Below are 18,096 nucleotides of genomic sequence, written 5' to 3' on the forward strand. Positions count from 1 at the left end.
GAGATATTTAAAACAGTAAAATATTGAATTTTCAAAATATCATGGATGTAGCAGAAACCGATTTCTGCCCAACATCTCTCTGATTTTTCCAGTCTATTATCTCATTTGCAACTCCAGTTAGCTATTGATGTAGAATTGTTAATTTCAGAATTTGAGAACAAGGTCTCGTCTTTTGCTTATTTTGGGGGAAATAGCCTATAAAATTTACCCAAAATCACTTTAATTCAAGAGTGGAATGATTTCGGGTAGAGTTTGTACCTTTTATCTTGTGTCTGGTGAACGTTAGACCATTTTTGAATCCCACACACTTTCCTGCTTGCATTAAGAATCTGATATCACTGGGCAGAATCGTGCTTTGGGTAGTTGGGTACCACTCTTCACGGTCACCGACACCAGCTGGGCCTCCACACTTTCAGCATTCTTAATATTTCTCCTCTAAACTATCTTTTCTGCTGTTGCAATGACAAGTTCAAATTTCCCTGACCTTCCTCCCCCTTATTCTCATCTTAATCCCCCTTGCTTTCATGAATGGGAGCCTTCAGAGGGATGCTCCAACATCTTCCCAATACCAGAATCACACGTCTGCTAGCTTGTGTCCCCGTTGTCTCCTTTCTCCTTCTGTTTCAGTGCAAGAAGTAGCCTTCCTCCTCTCAGAAGCCAATCTCTGTGTCAATTCTTGACTGAGCCCCCTACTCTTCCCTCAGGGTCTCATCTCCATCGGTTCTCCTTTCTCCTGCATTTTTAACCTTTCCACCTATATCAGATATTTTCATCAGTGTTAAATATGCTCAAGCATCTCTCAGAATAAGAAGTATATTTAGCCCACATCTAGACTTGCCAGATAAAATACAAGGCTCCCAGTTAAATCTGAATTTCAAGAAAACAATCAATCATTTTTTGTTTCAACTTGTTCTAAATATTGCATGAATAAATTTTTAGTATAAGTATGTCCAAAATATTGCATGGGACATACTTATGTAAAACATTATTAGTTGCTTATCTAAAATTCAGATTTAACTGGGCATCCTGTATTTTTGTTTGTGAAATCTGTCAACTCTACACACATCTGCCTCTGGGCACCACTCTATCTCTTCAGCGCCAAGTTCTTGAAAAGAGTTGTTTCAACGTGGTGCCTTTATTTCCTCACTTCGTAGATATTCTTCACCCCACTCCAATCTGGTTTTCATTCCCCTCTTACCACTGAAATGGCTCCTGCGAAAGTTACCAGTGACCATAATTTTGCTAAATCTATGGGTCCTTTCAGTTCTTCATCCTATTTGATGTCACAGTGCCCTTTGACACAGTTTACCTTCTCTTGCTTGAAATAGTCGTCTCTCATGTCTTCAGTGAATATATATATACACACACATATGCATATATATGTATATAGATATACATACACACATATACACACACACACATAAATATGTGCATATATATATTTTCCCCTCTGTGGATGTTACTTTTCTTTTCTGACAGTCTATTTCTCATCTGGAGTCCCTGGGTGGTGCCAATGTTTAACATGCTCAGATGCTAACTGAAAGGCTGGAGGTTCCAGTCCACTCAGAGGCATGTTGGAAGATAGGCCTGGCAATTTACTTCCGAAGAATCAGCCATTGAAAATGCTATGGAGCACAGTTGTACTCTGATACAGGTGGGGTCACCAGGAGTCAGAATTGACTCAACAGCAACTGCTTATTTCTCATCCATCCGACTTCTGATGTTTGGATTTTACAGGTCAAGGTCTGGATCTCCTTTTTCTTCTCATTTGTAATATTCAAACTAGGTAATTTTATTCACTTAAATGAGCTCGATTGCTATTTTTGTGCCAAAGATTCTCATATTTATATATTTAACCCATATTTCTTTTATGAGCTCCAGATATTTCTATTTGAATGTCTCACAGTATGTCAAAGTTAATGTGTTTAAAAATGAATAGATGACAATTTTCTTAATCTGTTCTTCCTCCAGTCATCTCTGTTTGGTAAAGGGAATCTTTGTCCATCTGTTGCTCATGTCAGAATCTGGGATGCTTCCTTGATGCTACCTCCCCCTTCTGCACCCTGACTCTGTATCAAAGCCATCGCTAAGCACTTTTGATTCTACCTCTAAAATATAGCTTATATTCGTTCACTTCTCTCCATCTGCCTACTTTCTCTCTAGTTCATCACTACTCTAGACTTGCCTGGCTTACTTCAATTGTACCCTATCTGCTTCTTCCAAGTTATTCTCTTTCCTTTTCATATTATACTGCATCTAGTGATCTTAGAACACAAGTAGATAATGTCACTCTGCCAGAAATACTTCACTCCTATGCTCACCATGCCAAATATCACTCACCCTTCTAGTTTCAGCTTCAATACCATTTCCAGACATTCTTAGTGTGAACATGGATGTGTCTCTAACTCTACCTATACTTAAAACTTGCTGTGCAAAGGATGATCTATTAACGACATGGGTCCATAGGCCAAGAAGAATCTTGGAGCACTGCTTTATTTCATCTCATTCCAATTTAGACCTGGAATTGGACTAGAAGAAGACAACTGTGACGTGCATTTATTTAGCACATTGTTTTGTTTTTAAGAAATATTAAAGTGCCTACCAAAACATCATAGCCATGATACTCCTAGCCCATTTGGAAAATGTTCAGAGATACCACTCAAATTACAATAGCAACCACAACACAAACCATTATTTTTGTGCACCTCACCTATGTTTATCTGGTACTTTATTTCTACTAGTCCTCATAAAAATCTTGCAAAGTAGGTTATTAGTGACACCATTTTAGAGAAGGAGAAACCGACTTTCAGAAAGGTTAAATAACGTGCTCAAGATCTTATAGCTTATTAAGAGCTGAGTTCAGTTTGAACTCAGGTTTGTCTTACTCAAAAATCTGCCCATTCTACATCTTGTGAGTCAACAGCAAAGGATGGTTGCTTTCTATTGTCTAAAGGGTAATTTGGGCCCTGCTCTGATATGTCGTGAACCTTAGTTCTTTAAGCACCTCCAAGGATTTCTGTGGAGCCAGAGGCTGAAAGTATAGAATAAGTTATTTCTAGAATACATAACCTCATTGTACGAGGAAGACTCTGCATCTAATTCCAACTGAGGACTATGAGCAGGGTTTGCCTGTGGGAGTTGTTACAGGCCAGCCAAGGTAGCCACAAGAACCAAAAAACCAAACCAAACCATTGCTATGGAGTCGATTTCGACTCATAGTGACCCACAGGACAGAGCAGAACTGCCCCATAGCGTTTCCAAGAAGCAGCTGGTGGATTCAAACTGCTGACCTTTTTGATTAGCAGCTGTAGCTGTTAACCACTGCACCATCAGGGCTCCAACTGGCACTAAACCAGTTATTGTACAAGTAGAGTAGGGGCCGGCCTAAAGGTAGATTATGGACTAGCAGGCCACTTCTTTCCCCTCTGGCTCAAAAAATCTATAATCTCAAAACCCATATGAAGTTCGACCCCAGGCACGGAGCTGAATTTGAAGAAATACATTTTAGAAAATAGGCATGGACCCATGAAATCCAGTTGACTACTTTTCCATATGTATGTTTTCTTCTTTCAAGTTTACTGCAACCGAAAATTCCTGTTTCAAGAGCGACTCAGTGATTCCTGCTGACATGGCTGTCAATGGCCTCAATATTCATAGATAATTAAATGAGAATTTAAAAAGATTTTTATTTTAAAATGATCTTGACGGGAATTAAACAGGTAAATTCTTTTCTCCTTTCCTGAATTCTGGGGAGGAGGGACTAGCAGGGACAAGATGTACACTTTGACCTGTTGGTTCTCCCCGATTATCCTTTCTCTCTTAGACATTTTGCTTTGGATCTTTCAATCACCTGCACGTCCATAACTAAGATGTCGTTTTTCACTGAATTCTATTTTGTTATTTTTGTCAAAAGGTAAGTTTGAACTCATGAGTGTGAGAAAATTGATCTTGTTGCTAATGGGATAGAGTCGAAATAAGCAGTTTGACTGACTTCTTCACTCCCTTATATTAGCATTGCTACTTTTAGATAAACTATTCCTGAAATGATTAGTGTAGGAGGATGGGTTTAGTCTTGTATCTTCTCCTTTAAAGCACTCAGAGTGAGAGATCCCAGAAGGATCAGTTTTCTCACTTGTACTGAAAATGTCACTCTAACAGTTATCTGTCTGCACAGTCAAGTTTTCAGAAATCTTTTGAATTTACCGCATTCACACCATTTTCCATCATGGTGCTAAAAATGACTAATGCAGCCTGGAGACTGGGAGACTGTGATAGCTGATCATCTTTTCCAATCCTACATTAACACTCACACATACACACTCACATACACACATGCTTAGCTGACATTATGAATCCGTATAGGTTTAAAATATCCTATGTGCTAAATGGAATGCTGAGGGATGGGGCAGTGCCTGAACGTATCCTTCACAGAGTACTGGTTTCATTATGCTCGCTTCCGTCAAAAGATTGGTCTTGTTTGACTGAATAGACTGATATTGTTTTTAACCAACTGAGCCATTGTAATGTTTGACTTTACATTTAAAAATAATCCATGGCATTAAAATATTAAAATAACTTATTTGTCGTCTGTCATCCCTGAGAAGAGTGAAGCGCAGCACTCACTTTTTTGAATAGGAGGAAACAGCATTACAGAGGCAATGACCTACCCAAAGCCCTGCCTATGGTCAGAGTCGCTGTCTTTTAGTGGTCATAAGTAGTCGTATAAGCCAGTGTAGGCTCACTAGAACCCAATCATCCGAATTTATCTTATTTCCTTTTTTTGAGGAATACTATCCTGACGGTGAATTCAAGGGGTTGTCACAGACACAGACATATCTACTCCCAGAAGGATGTATGACAGAGTCTCCTATGATGTCATTTAGGGCATGATGGAGAAGTGTGTGGGCTGAGAGACAGTAATTAGGTGAATAGGTAGCTGATTACATCGAAAAGGGTATGATTAATTGATTGCCATTAACTTGCTAAATTTCCACAAGGCTCTATTTTTGGTCCTGTCCAATTTAACAATTTCATCAATTACCTGAGAGAGGTCTACCAAACTTGCAGATGGCACAAAATTAGTAAAGAAGTAAAGATTAGTAATTCACTGGATGACAGAATCAAGTTTCAAAAATATCTGTTATTTAGGGTGATGGGTTGACATTTATTAAGGATAAAGGTAAAGTCTTGCATTGAATTAGAAAAAGAATATTGCGATGAGTGGAACTGAACTGAGAGGAAATGCTAAAAATGAAAAGTAAAGTTAAAAAAAGCTGTCTAGGTTTTAATTGACCATAAGCATAATGCAACTACTAATAAAATCAACACATTTCTCTGTTCGCATTCAGAGCAAGTGTCCAGGTTGATAAAACTAACATATCTATCCTGATTGTAACTGCCTTAAGTATTGTGTTTGATTCTGGAAACCACATTTTAAGAAAGATATTGACAAGTTTGTTGTTTGTTTAATGGATGGAGGGTCCTTGATAGTAAAAACATCAGGGAATCTTGTGATATGAAAAAACTGAGGATGATTTGTTTATAAAATAGAAGGGGATCCTGACAGCTATCTTTATGGAGCACTTACTATGTGTCGCAGATTATTCTAAATATTGCTTGTGTTTAATCCTCAGAACTGCATGATGAGGTACTTGTTGTCAATGCTGATATGGAAACTGAAGATGCACACAGTAGATGACCTGGATTCAAATCCAGGTAGTCTGACTCCAGAGCTCACTCCCTTAACAGTTGTACCACTTTATTTCTCCAAATATTTATCAAATGATTGAAGAGCTGGTATGTGAATGAAAAATGAGACTTTCTCTGTGGAACACAACTGATTACCAACAGAGGGGCAAGCTCAGGTTATATCTCAAAGCAGAGATTTTTTCCAGGCACTAGAGGGTGCCTAGTGCATTATCTGGTTTTTGCTACAAAGTTAGACTAGATGATCTCCAAGTCAACATCCAAATCTAAGATTCTAACTTACTGGGCTATGATTTGATGTAATACACTATTCCTGTGAACGTAAAAAACAAAAACAAAAAAACCTTATTTGAAGAATTAAGTTAAATCAATTAGTGGTAGTTTAAATGGTGTTCCCTCAGGCATAAGTTTAGAGAGTGCCCTGCCTCACATCCCATCTTGCTAAGATGGCCTCACTGTGTGTCCTTGATAACCTTCCTTTCATGGGCACAGAACTCTGCCAAAATTATATAAACTTTTGTTTATCTGTCTTTGAACTGTGTCTAGAATATTATCAGTATTATCTTACATAAAGGCCCCGATCCAAGGAAGTTATGTTACAGAAGTAACAAATGTCATTAAAAAGCCTTCTCATTGGGGGTCTCCTACTAGCTGCTTGGTGTATTGAATTCAATGTTGGTATTGTTTTCAGAAAGCTGAGCTTCAGATCTCTGTCAGATACTAGTGCAGTGACTGGAACACTTCACTTTCTCTTTTATGCCTTAGTTGTTGCATATGTGGAATATGGGTGATGATATTACCACCTTTTATAATAAATTCAATACTGCGTGCAAAAGCTCCTAACACACCATGCAGATTCTATTAAACATTTAGATTTGCAGTGAAATGTATTTGCAAGAGTAGTTCCTTAAGCAAATATATGATCATTTTAAATTTATGTAAAAGATAAACTGGTGATGATATTTGAATTTTCAGTTCTTCTAGAATATGTCAAATCTGATCTATTATAGAAATGTATTTTCAGAAATATCTTTATTGAATAATGTGAAGAAAGGAAACGTGTATTCAGCACCTAAAATATTTCAGGTACAGATATAGGTAAGACTTTTCCAGGCTCTCTTACAAATCCTAATACAAGTACTTTCTCCCTTGTTTACATTACCAGAGAAGTCAGCAATTTGCTGCAGTTCACAGTTATGACAGTTTGGATTTGAGCTCTTCAAGAAATGGAACCATGCTTTTGCCTGACTTTCTCAAATAACTAAGAAGAGGAGGCAGTTTGATCTTGTCAAGCACCAAACTAGTCATTGAATTTATTACTCTTAATTTTATTACTTTTTTGTGTTTCTGGAAGTTTTATGAGGGCTTGGAGGTATCTATCTTGCTTGCCTCAGAATCCCCAGTGCCCGATATGGTTCCTGACACAGAGTAGGTCTTCAATATTTCTTGAATGGTGATCTAGTATTAAAAGGAATTTCTTATTCATAGAAGTTAATTTTTCCATAGTTTGAAAGTAGATAAGAGAACACAAACCAGTACTTTTGTTACATTAAATGTAGATCTGTATGTATTTTTGAAAGTAGGGAAGAATAAGTTTGAGCTGTTTTCCTTAAAATAAACACAAGTAAATTAAAATAAAATTTAAGCTATAATAACATATTAGAACAAATAAAGAAAAAACCCCATGGATTTAAAATACAGTAAAGACAGCTAATCGTCATTGTCATCTGTCTGATTTTTCCACCAGCACATGTAACCAAAAAGTACTACTTTTTATATTTATATCTGAAATGTTTTTGTTTCCAATATCATTGGTTATTCAACTCACATTTTCTCTTTTGCTGCATAGACATGATTTCTGGTAAATCATGGGGGAAAAAGATCATACAGATACCCTGTCCACCTATATTTACACAGAACTTACCTTTTCTGAGGATTATCTCTGCCAATTATGAGGCATTATTGAATATGGCCTCACTGAAAGACTCAGTAAGAATATAATGACCAGTTTGTTGTAAAATACAGTAAGACAGCAGACAGTGTCTCATGAGAAGTGACATTCTGTAATTACCACATCCTATCAGAAGAAAAACAATTCCCAGAAATTAATGAATACCGCAAGAGTCTATTTCCTATCTTAATTCTATCTTAATTGCAAAAGTAGATCAATTAAAAAAAAAAAAACTGCACTGGCAAAGCCCCTCTCTTAAGGTTGTGTCTTCTCATTCCTCAGCCATCAAACCAACATATATAAGCACACCCTGAACTTATTTTTACCTTCTGAGATGAGATATACCAACTCCACCAGCACCGCTCCCATGAAACAACCAAATCCATTGAACAGTGACAAAAAATTCATAGAGGTTCCTCTGATGCTGCTTGGAACAAATCTGTATGATAGTACAGATACTAAGAGAAAAAAGATCAGAATTTAGAACATTCTCCCTAAGACACTTTATAGATATGTCCAAATTAGTGTTGAGCATACCTCAAATAAAATTTACTGTACGGTCAAAATTTGGGTGGGACTTTATCAAGGTTACTATAGTAAGATCTATTACGATATTACAATTTACAGATATCTATAAGGAAGGAAATATACCTTTGTACAGCTTTGAAAATAATTTGATTAGTTGGTTGGGTGTCTCAATATAATCACCCAAATTTCACACCAGTTTGGTAATTTGAATATTTCTGATGAATTTTGGATTGAGGTGAGACTTGCACTAGATAATATCATGACAATCTATTAATGAGAGCTATGATTCTGTGATTCTATGAAAATTATTAGGTTCCTTATGGAAAACTTGAATTTATCATATAAACTTAGTATAGTGGTTAAAAGCATGAGCTCTGGAGTTAAACAAGATTTTGCTGAAATCTCAGGCCAACAGCTTACTATCTCTGTGACTTTAGATAATCTACTTAAACTCACCAAGCCTCAATGTCCTCTTCTATAAAATGTGCATAATATCATTACTCACTTTGCAGAAGTTCTGTGAGGCTTACTTGCTGTAATGCACATAATCTTAACACAATGCTTAACTTCTCGGGACTGAATAAAGGCTAGTAATTTCCACAATGCCAATCCTACCAAATCAAATAGCACCTACTTTTTGCAAGACCTTGTGCTATGCCCTTTAGATGCACTATCCTGTTTAAGGAGAGAACACCTAAAGAGAGACAATAACTTAAACATCGGGCCTCCAAGATGGCTGTTTTCTTCTAAGTCTTCTTGGAGTAGTAGTAATAATGTTGGCAAAAGCTTGGAAGAAAATCATGGAAAAAATTTGAAAAAAAATTTAATTAAAAATGTATTTTTGAAATCAGAAATGATAGATGAAAATCAGCAGTACATATGATTTAGTGTGTGCCATATTAACACAGCTATATTAAGATATGTGTGGTGATCGTAGGGATACATACAAGATACTTATGATGTTTATTATAATATGATATCTGGGATTTGCTTCAAAATTATACAGTAATGAGAAAGCAGGGTATGTGAATGAGGGTAGAGATGAAACAAGTTTGGCCATGAGTTGAAAATTTTTGAAACTGGAAGATGGATACATGTGAGTTTATTATCTTAATACCTCTCTTTTGTATATGTTTAATATTTTTATAGTAAGAGTTTACAAAATGGCCTGGCAGAAAAATTGTAAAGAAATCCATTAAATTACATTAACAGTTTTAACCTGGAGTGGTTGAATTATTGAGCTTTAACTTTTCTTCTTACTCTTCTATGCTTTCCAAATTTTCTATAATGAGGGATCACAAATAAATATTAAAGTTCATTTTTAGAAGAAAAGGAATAATAGGGAACCAATGTTATCGTAAACACTAAACCATTAACTTCCTTCCCTTTAAGAAGAGACAGATGTTATTATCTCCTCCCTTCCCTCTCATGAATATTTCTTCCTTAGTTACTTATTCTTCACTCAAGGAAAACTCAGTATTTGCTCATCACTTTTAAATGAACTTACTAACACATAATGTTGCTGTTGTTGTTATCTGCCATTGAGTTGGCCCCAAACTCACTGAGACACCATGAATGAAACGCACACTGCCTGGTACTGAGCCATCCCTATGATAGCGTGGAAGTGGAACCATTGTGATCCATGGGGTTTTCACTGGCTGATTTTCAGAAGTAGATCGCTAAGCCTTTCTTCCTAATCCTTCTTAGTCTGTGTGATGGTTAATGTTGTATATCAGCTTGGCTAGGCTATGATTCCCAGTATTGTGTAATTGTCTTCCAGTTTGTGATCTGATGTAATTGTCTTGCATTTTGTGGTATTGTGTAATTATGTGTTGTAAATCTTAAACCTCTATATGTAATGAGGCAGGATTAGTGTGGGACGTATCTTGAGTCACACCCTTTAGTGACTCAAGTCACATGCTTAGTCAAGTCACCAATTTGCTCAGATAAAGGAGTTTTCTTGAGGATATGGCCGATATCCAATATACAGGAATGCTCTGGCAAAGCTCTCGTGCTCTAGATCCTGCATTTGGCTCAGCATCATCTGACCTCTGGTTCTTGGAATTTCAGCCAGCAGCCTGCATCTGACCTACTGATTCTGGGGTTCACCAGCTTCCACAGCCCGTGAGCCAGCAGCCTATTGTCTGACCTGATTCACCAGCTTCTGCAGCCCTGTAGGCCAGACGCCTACTGTCTGACCTGCCAATTTGGGTTTGTCAGCCCCTGCAACCACATGAGTCAGGAGAAGCCTCCAGCCTGATGCCTGACCCATGGATTTGGGACTTGATAGCCTCCACAACCATGTGAGCTATTTCCTTGAGATAAGTCTCTTTCTATATGTATATATATACTTCGCTTGTTTTACTTCTCTAAAGAACCCAGCCTAAGACAGTCTGGAAGCTCTGCTGAAACCTGTTCAGCACCATAGCAACATGCAAGCCTCCACTGACAGATGAGTGGTTGCTGTACTTGAGGTGCATTGGCTGGGAATCAAATCTGGATCTCCCACATGGAAGGTGAGAATTCTATCACAGAACCACTAATGCCTCACGTACATAATGTAAATGTCTTCATGTTCCTTCCTGCATTGATCTAACATTTTGGTTTTACTTTCCGTGTGTCCTCTACATGTTTTTATTTATTCATGCAATAAACATTTAAAGGAGTCTATTTTTGTGCTCCAGGAACGGTGTCGAATATTGAAGCTGAGGGTAGAAAAGGTATCAGTATACCTTGCCTGGATTTAAAACTCCCAGAGGACAGAGATTTGTACATTACTAAGCACATTAATGCTTTGGGACTTAATACCACAAATACTGCTTGGAGTTGATGATAATGGTGGTAATAGATAAAATACCACAGAGAATGGCTTCCAAAATTTGGCAGCAAGGCGCAGTGAGCACTATAGCTCTCCTGTGCAGTGGTGTTCAAATCACTGGCAGGAGTGAGAGGCCAAGACTTCCAGTTTTTTAAGGAAGGTGCAAATGTGAATACGAAGTAAACACCGAAGAGGTTTTGGAAAGAAATGATTCACAGTGATAAAAAGGAACTTAGCTTATGAACTTTCTTCTCTATAAATATAAGGAGACAAACAATGGGCAGAAAGACTAAGTAGGCCTATCTTTCACTGAGAGAAAGTAGAATGTATAAGCCCATTATTACTATGGTAGTTAATTATTAATCCTATGCTTTTCTCTTGCTAGAACTTCTGGTGCAGTATATAATTCATGAGCACACTTTGCCAGCTTTCTGCCTGCTGGTTAATCTCTCTTTGGTGTCATTTTAGTTGTTTTGAAAGTCTCCAGTCCCCTTTTCTGCAACTCAGCATTTTAAGTCCTCGGATCTCCATTTTCAGGCATTTACTTGCATGTTCTGATCTTTTTTAACCTTAATGATTATCAGCTTGATTTTTTACGTTCCAAGATACTTCTTTGAGCCTGTTATAGATATTATCAACAAGTCTGTCACTATTCTAAAATTTTCATTTTACTATGAAGACACAGTAAAAAATAGAGCGTATGTGAAATCCGGTCTTCTTGCCAGCGGGAGCTAACATGTTTCTCCAGGTAGTGGCTGGTTGGTGTTTGTAAAGATGTTACATCACAGCATACGCAGGATCTACAAAACCTAGGATTGCAGCCACCTTTCTAAGGCCCCGGGTACTGGGGACTCATTGCTGGAAATTACTTTTACTCCAATTGTTCTTCAACAGTTAAAACATGTTTAGTGTGCTTGGTGAGAAGTTGTTGTGAACATGTGGAGGATAAGTACTGCAGTCCCCCAAAATGGACCTTTCTCTTATTGCCTATTTCAGACCGTTATTTCTTCCCCATCCCTAAAAAGCTCTAACTTTGAAGCTCACCCACTACTTCTCTTTTGTACTGTCATCTGCTGACCTCTGGGACATTTTTATCTAATTTCTCAAAATTGTTAGTGCCTTTCTCATTGTCATGCTCTCTAATACCACTCCTGCCTTAATTCTTGGCAATTTTAACCTGCATATTGATCATCCTTCCAGCTTCCATCTTTCCAAATCTTGGTTTCCTGGTACCTTGACCTCCTAACTAATGACTGTCCTCCATGCTACCTTAGTCTCTCATGCCCAGGATCATACCCTAGGCCTTGAAACCCAGACCAGGTGTTGGCCAACTGCAGCCAGGTAACATCCGGTCTGCAACCTATTTTCATAAATAAAGTATTACTGGGACACAGTCACACCCACTCACTATATGTTGTTTATGACCACTTTTGCACCACAATGGCAGAATTCAGTAGTTATGACAGAGACTGTCTGCATGTAAAGGCTAAATTATTTACTATCGAGCCCTTTACAGAAAACGTCTGCCAACTCCTGTCCCAGATCAATAACTGTCACCACACCCAAATCTCGACTTTGTGCGGACAACTCTGACTGCCATTGTCTGTCTCTCCAGTTTACGTTCTACTACTCAACCCCCCAAATACTGGCGCTCCCGCAAGGGCTCAGATCCATTATCTCTTTCATTATTTTTACATTTTTTACCTCCTAGACGTCCCCACTACTCTTACGCAAGTTAAGTCCCACAGTCAATTATTATAATCCCATTCTTTCACATACTCGTGAAAAATAACGACAATAACAACACACATCATCACTGTTAATTATTGAGTGCTTTCTATATACCAGACATCGTGCAGTTTGCTTTATATAAAATATTTCACTTAGTCCTTACAACAGTTCTTCCCCATTTTATAGATGAAGAGAAAGGCTCAGAAATGCAGAATAATTTTCCCAAGGTCATACAGTTCGTCCCAAGAGTTTAAACTCCGGTCTGTCTGAATTTAAACCCATTGATTTTAACCACTATGCTGTGCTCCCTCCCAAAAAGAGTCATATCGAATTTTGCAGTTCAAAACACTCTTTCACATATTATTTCATTTGATTCTCAAGGAGTAGTCTCCCATTTCCATAGGCTCTTGCACTAATGCTGTGATATAAAGAAGTGTAATTATTTCTGTGTTAAAGATGAGAGAGGTACAATTTGGAGGTTAAATGACTACATGAGGTAACACAGTTAGTGACAGAGCTGCAACTCGGACCCAAGTCTCTGGGCCCTACACCTGACCTCTGAGTCAACTGACTTAGTGGAACCTCAGTTTCCTGATGAATAAAACAAGGAGAGTGGACTAAGTGATTTACATTGCAAAATCTGCTTTTTAACCGTCTCTTGGTAGAGCCATAGTTATTGGTATCTCTAGCTCTTATATCTTGAACTGTTTCTAAGCTGGCTGAGAATTTTCTTACCGTTATTCACTCATTACTTTCCCCCATGCCTAGCCCTGAAAGTTTCGTCTTCCTACTTCCAATAATTTTCTGGAAATAACATCAGGAAAGATTACAAATGTTTGTATACTGGCATTGGTTTATGCTTCTGTTGTATCCTTGCAGTGTCCAACAGGGATGTTTACATCATAGAATCTTATAAAATAATTTATTCATGTAAAATAAATGGGATGAAATTATTTAAAATTATAAAAAATAAGTCTGATACCTATATATGACTATAACTATGCAAATGTTGTTAGTTTTACTTTGACTTTTTCAATGAATTTCTTTGATCATATTTGTGTATATGTATTCACACACATATACTTGTATTACTCTGTTGCAGGAAGTCACTGAAATATTTTGATGGATTTTTAAGGGGCTAGTCTAATTAATATAAGCAATCTAGATAATCCAAAAGCCCTTGATATTTTATAAAGTTATTTTGAACCTGTCTTATGAAACACTAGTGACCATTCTTGGTCTAATGTAATGTAATTTAAAGACATTGAGTTATCTGGAAAGTTGACTCAAATTTTTATTTCATTTGCTTGTTTATACACTCTCGAAGTACATTAAGTACAATTTTTGAGGGGGTTTATATTTGAGTTTATCTACATGAGGGAGGGAGGGAAGTTGAAAGAGGGAAGGGAGGAGAGGAGAGTTTTTATCTGAATGTGTTGGAGTTTTCTTCTAGGTTTTGGGGAGTTTTTTTTTTTTTAAATTCCTGTTATATATCAGGCCAAATACTTACTGCCTTTAACCAGGTTAGTAAATCTTTCATTCCAGCTCAGTTGAAGTAGAATTAGTGGATTGTTCTGTATGTGGCAGAGAAACGAAGAGAAATTAAACCTTTTTTAAAAGAGGGTATAAATAGGCTTGTTTTGAATTATTGTGGGAAATCTCCAGGGGTGTATAGATAGGCAATTGCTTTAATTGTTCCTGTTAAGATAATGTGTTCTGTGTTAAAGTTCAAAAAGTTATAATATTAGTTCATAAAATGATTACTCACAGGTTGGATTTACCAGTGTTTCAGCCACACCAAGTAAAATGTACTGGAGAGCCAGGTGGAAACAGGGCATGGAGGAAACAAGCAGAACTTTGCCTGAAAGAGTTTGCTCCATTGGAGGAAAGTCTTTTCTGTGTATTTCAAAGAAGCCAGCTACCATCACAGACAATGCAGCAGAAAGATTTCCAGCAACTGAAGGGAAAGAATGAGAAAGAAAAATGAATGAAAGGAAATGCTAGAAATCACTGTAATGGACCATAGTGTTTCTTACACATTTATACTAGGTGATGTTTCCTCAACATTATTATTATTATTATTATTTTCTCTATCCAGGCAGCAGCTAACTGCATTGTATACACATCCTGTGCTTGGGCTTTGGCCTCAGAAAGATCTGTGTTAACTCTTTCTTTCTAAACTTATTAGTTATATAACCTCAGATCGTTACTTAAGTTCATTATCACTTTCCTCAGCTTTAAGATGGGGTTAATGATTATTGCATATATACATTAATTAATATGCTATATTAATAATTATAATGAATTATTTTGTAAGATGGTTGTGAGATTTAAATAAAATAGCATACTGGTATTATTATCAATGTTGCAGATCGAAATTAGTAGCAGGTATTATCGAAGACAAAGCACTAGTTTTAAACTTTTATTCTCAGATGAGGTATATCATTCTAAACAATTTTTTAAGATACATATGAATTAAAAATGATTTGGAGAAAACTTTAAATAAAATTATCTCATCATATGATTTTAATCATTATTTTCAAAGTGGTTCTGAAATGTCAGGTTTTCTGACATGTCTCTAATCTTTGTGGAAAAAAAGGAAAGCAACTATTGGAGAAAGTTTTACTTTGGAAAAAACAAATATTTAAAGGGGTGCATTAGCTACATAGCTAGTATAAATGGAAGAAATTATTCAGAGAATGGTCCAGCTCTTCCCTTCCTTTTGTCTAGGGAATTTTGGTTGAAAATGAGTAGGAATTTTGTTACTGAGTTTATATCTACTGTAACCATTTTATTTCTCAATTTATCATTCATATTACTGAACTTAATCCCATCGTTAGAACAGAGGCAAACTTTAGCTTGATGGAATTTATTTGAAATTTAGAGATAGTCACATTTTGTTAACTTGCATAATATTTTAGATAAGGCCAAGCTTTCAGTTCAGAAAAATCAATCTCATGTTTAAATAGCTTAGTGTTTGTTTTGGTTGATAGAGAAACTGGTAGGTAAATTTCGTGATTATATCTCAGCATTTAAATGTATCAATAAAGTCTGCTTTTTACAGGGTCCCCAAGAAATGAAAGGTATAAAAAAGGAGGAAACCTGAATAACAGTTCAAAAATTTAAGGAATTTATTATTTATTGCTATTTTATAAATTAAGTTCCATAAAAGCCCATTCATAGTGAAGTAGAGATTGTGATTCTGTAAACAGCTCATATAAAAATATAAATTTCACATATTATCTGCCTTTAAGATCAAGTGTGTCTCATAACTGCAGTTATCTAGATTACCTGGCACATTAAGCCTCATCAGAGAGAAAGTTCATATGTCAATTCAATTTAATATTTACTCCGTTCCTGCTATATGCAAGGTACTATGGAGCCCTGGTGGCATGAAATGTTAAGTGCTTGACTGCTAACTGAAAAGTAGGTGGTTTGAACCCACCCAGACACTGCTGGAGAAAGACGTGGTGATCTGCTTCAGTAAAGATTACAGCCTAGAAAACCCAATGGGCACTTCTACTCTGTCACACACGGTTGTTACAAGTCAGGATCAACTTAATGGCACAACCCAACAACAACACGCTAGGCATGAAGTCCTTGGGTGATGCAAATGGTTAAGTGCTTTGTAGCTAACCAAAAGCTTGGTGGTTCGAATCTACCCAGAGGTGCCTTGGAAGAAAGGCCTAGTGATCTACTCAAAAATTAGCTGTGGAAAACTCTATGGAGCACAGTTCTACTCTGATACACATGGGTTACCATGAGTTGGAATTGACTCATTGGCAACTGATTACCTTGTTTGTTTGTTTATGCTAGGCATAAACCATACCTGTTGCCAAAGAGTCAATTCCCCCTCATAGCAACCCTATAGGACAGAGTAGAACTGCCCTGTTTATACTCTGGTTTCCAAGGAGCAGCTGGTAGATTCAAACTGCTGACCTTTTTGTTGGCAGCTAAGCTCTTAACCACTGTACCACCGGGGCTCCATGCTAGGCATAGTGGAGGATATAAGATGAAAAAGATCTATTCTCAGTCATGGCAGACTCATATTCTACAGGGGAATATAAGAATTTATTTCCAGTTGGAGGGGTGAGCAACATCATTTCATGCTTTAAATAGAGATAGTTTCAATAGGAAAAGGTGAAGGTGGCACAAATGGCATGAACAAAAGCACAGAATTGTGAAAATGTTCAACAAATTTTCAGAATGGTGAGAAATTGAAGATATTTGGAATCAGGAGAGAAGATAGATTGGGGACATTTGATACTCTTTTTAAAGAGGCATTTAATACCTTTTTAAAGGAATTCGGTAATTACTCTGAGGATAATAGAATCCTTGAGGATTTTAGACACAGTGAAATGATTAGAATTGTCATTTTAGATGATTACCATAAAGCTCATTTGCTGGGTAGACTGAATGGGAGAGATAGTGGAGGTAGAAAGATAGTTAGGAAGTTATAGAAAAAACCTTGGTAAAGTATAATGGAGGCTGGAGTTACAATCGAGGCTCCCACTGCAGATAAATATAAGGAGGATGGAAACACAAGCTGTAATAGATTCAACTAATAAAACCATAGCAAGTAAATCAAGGAGCAAACAGATATCAAAGCTGAATATGAGTCTATGTGACTGGAAAGATGACATGGTGGTGACATTAATATAAATATGTCCATTCATTTTAATATTTAGTCTGTTCCTGTTAAATTGGAACTCTAGTACATGTGGAGAAAGTAATGAATTTGATTTTGAACAAGTTGAATTGGAGTTACAAAGGGGTTATCTGAAAGAGAAGTGCTCAGAAAACAATTGAAAATGTGAATCACAGCCCCGGATATTCATTGCATCAGCAGAGAAAGATTTATGAATCATTTGCTTAGGGCTGGTATTTAGAGTTGGGTGAAATTGAAAAAGAACAAGAAGATGTCTAGGCAATGTCTTTGGACGTTTACATTTGGGGACAAGAAAACGAAGTAACACCGCTGAAAAAGAGGTCAGAAATGTAATGTTTCAGAAGGAAAGATAAGGGAAGCTTTCAAAGAGGAGGGTACACAAAACATAACTTTTGATGCTCTCCTTCAATTTTTCTCCTTCAGTCTTCCTCATCTTCTCCAGTACATTCAGACATGGAAACCAGACATCTGGAGTCCCCTGTCTCTGTTTCTCCTCCCTCTCAATTCATCATTAAGTTCTTTAGATTCTGTTTTCAAAATATGTTGTGAATCAATCTATTTCTCTCATAACCACTGCTGTTATCATTTTTATTATTACATTTTTTTTATTGTACTTCAGGTGAAGGCTTACAGAACAAATAGTTTCTCATGAAACAGTAGTACACATATTGTTTTATGACATTGGTTAACAAC

The 18,096-nt window shown here is 36.8% G+C and overlaps 1 protein-coding gene across 1 annotated transcript in view; it reads right to left on the reverse strand.

Moving 5' to 3' along the window:
- Window positions 1–18,096, reverse strand: part of SLC15A5 (solute carrier family 15 member 5) — a gene marked incomplete at its 5' end in the record, with an annotated part of 90,369 nt that overhangs the window by 20,072 nt on the left and 52,201 nt on the right. The window contains 2 exons of the mRNA XM_004387357.2: window positions 7,984–8,115; window positions 14,503–14,691. Of these exons, the coding sequence (XP_004387414.2) occupies window positions 7,984–8,115; window positions 14,503–14,691 (321 nt within the window). The remainder of the gene's footprint in view (window positions 1–7,983; window positions 8,116–14,502; window positions 14,692–18,096) is intronic.

Source organism: Trichechus manatus, unplaced genomic scaffold, assembly GCF_000243295.1.
Source record: "Trichechus manatus latirostris isolate Lorelei unplaced genomic scaffold, TriManLat1.0 scaffold00184, whole genome shotgun sequence".
NCBI classification, from domain to species: Eukaryota; Metazoa; Chordata; class Mammalia; order Sirenia; family Trichechidae; genus Trichechus; species Trichechus manatus.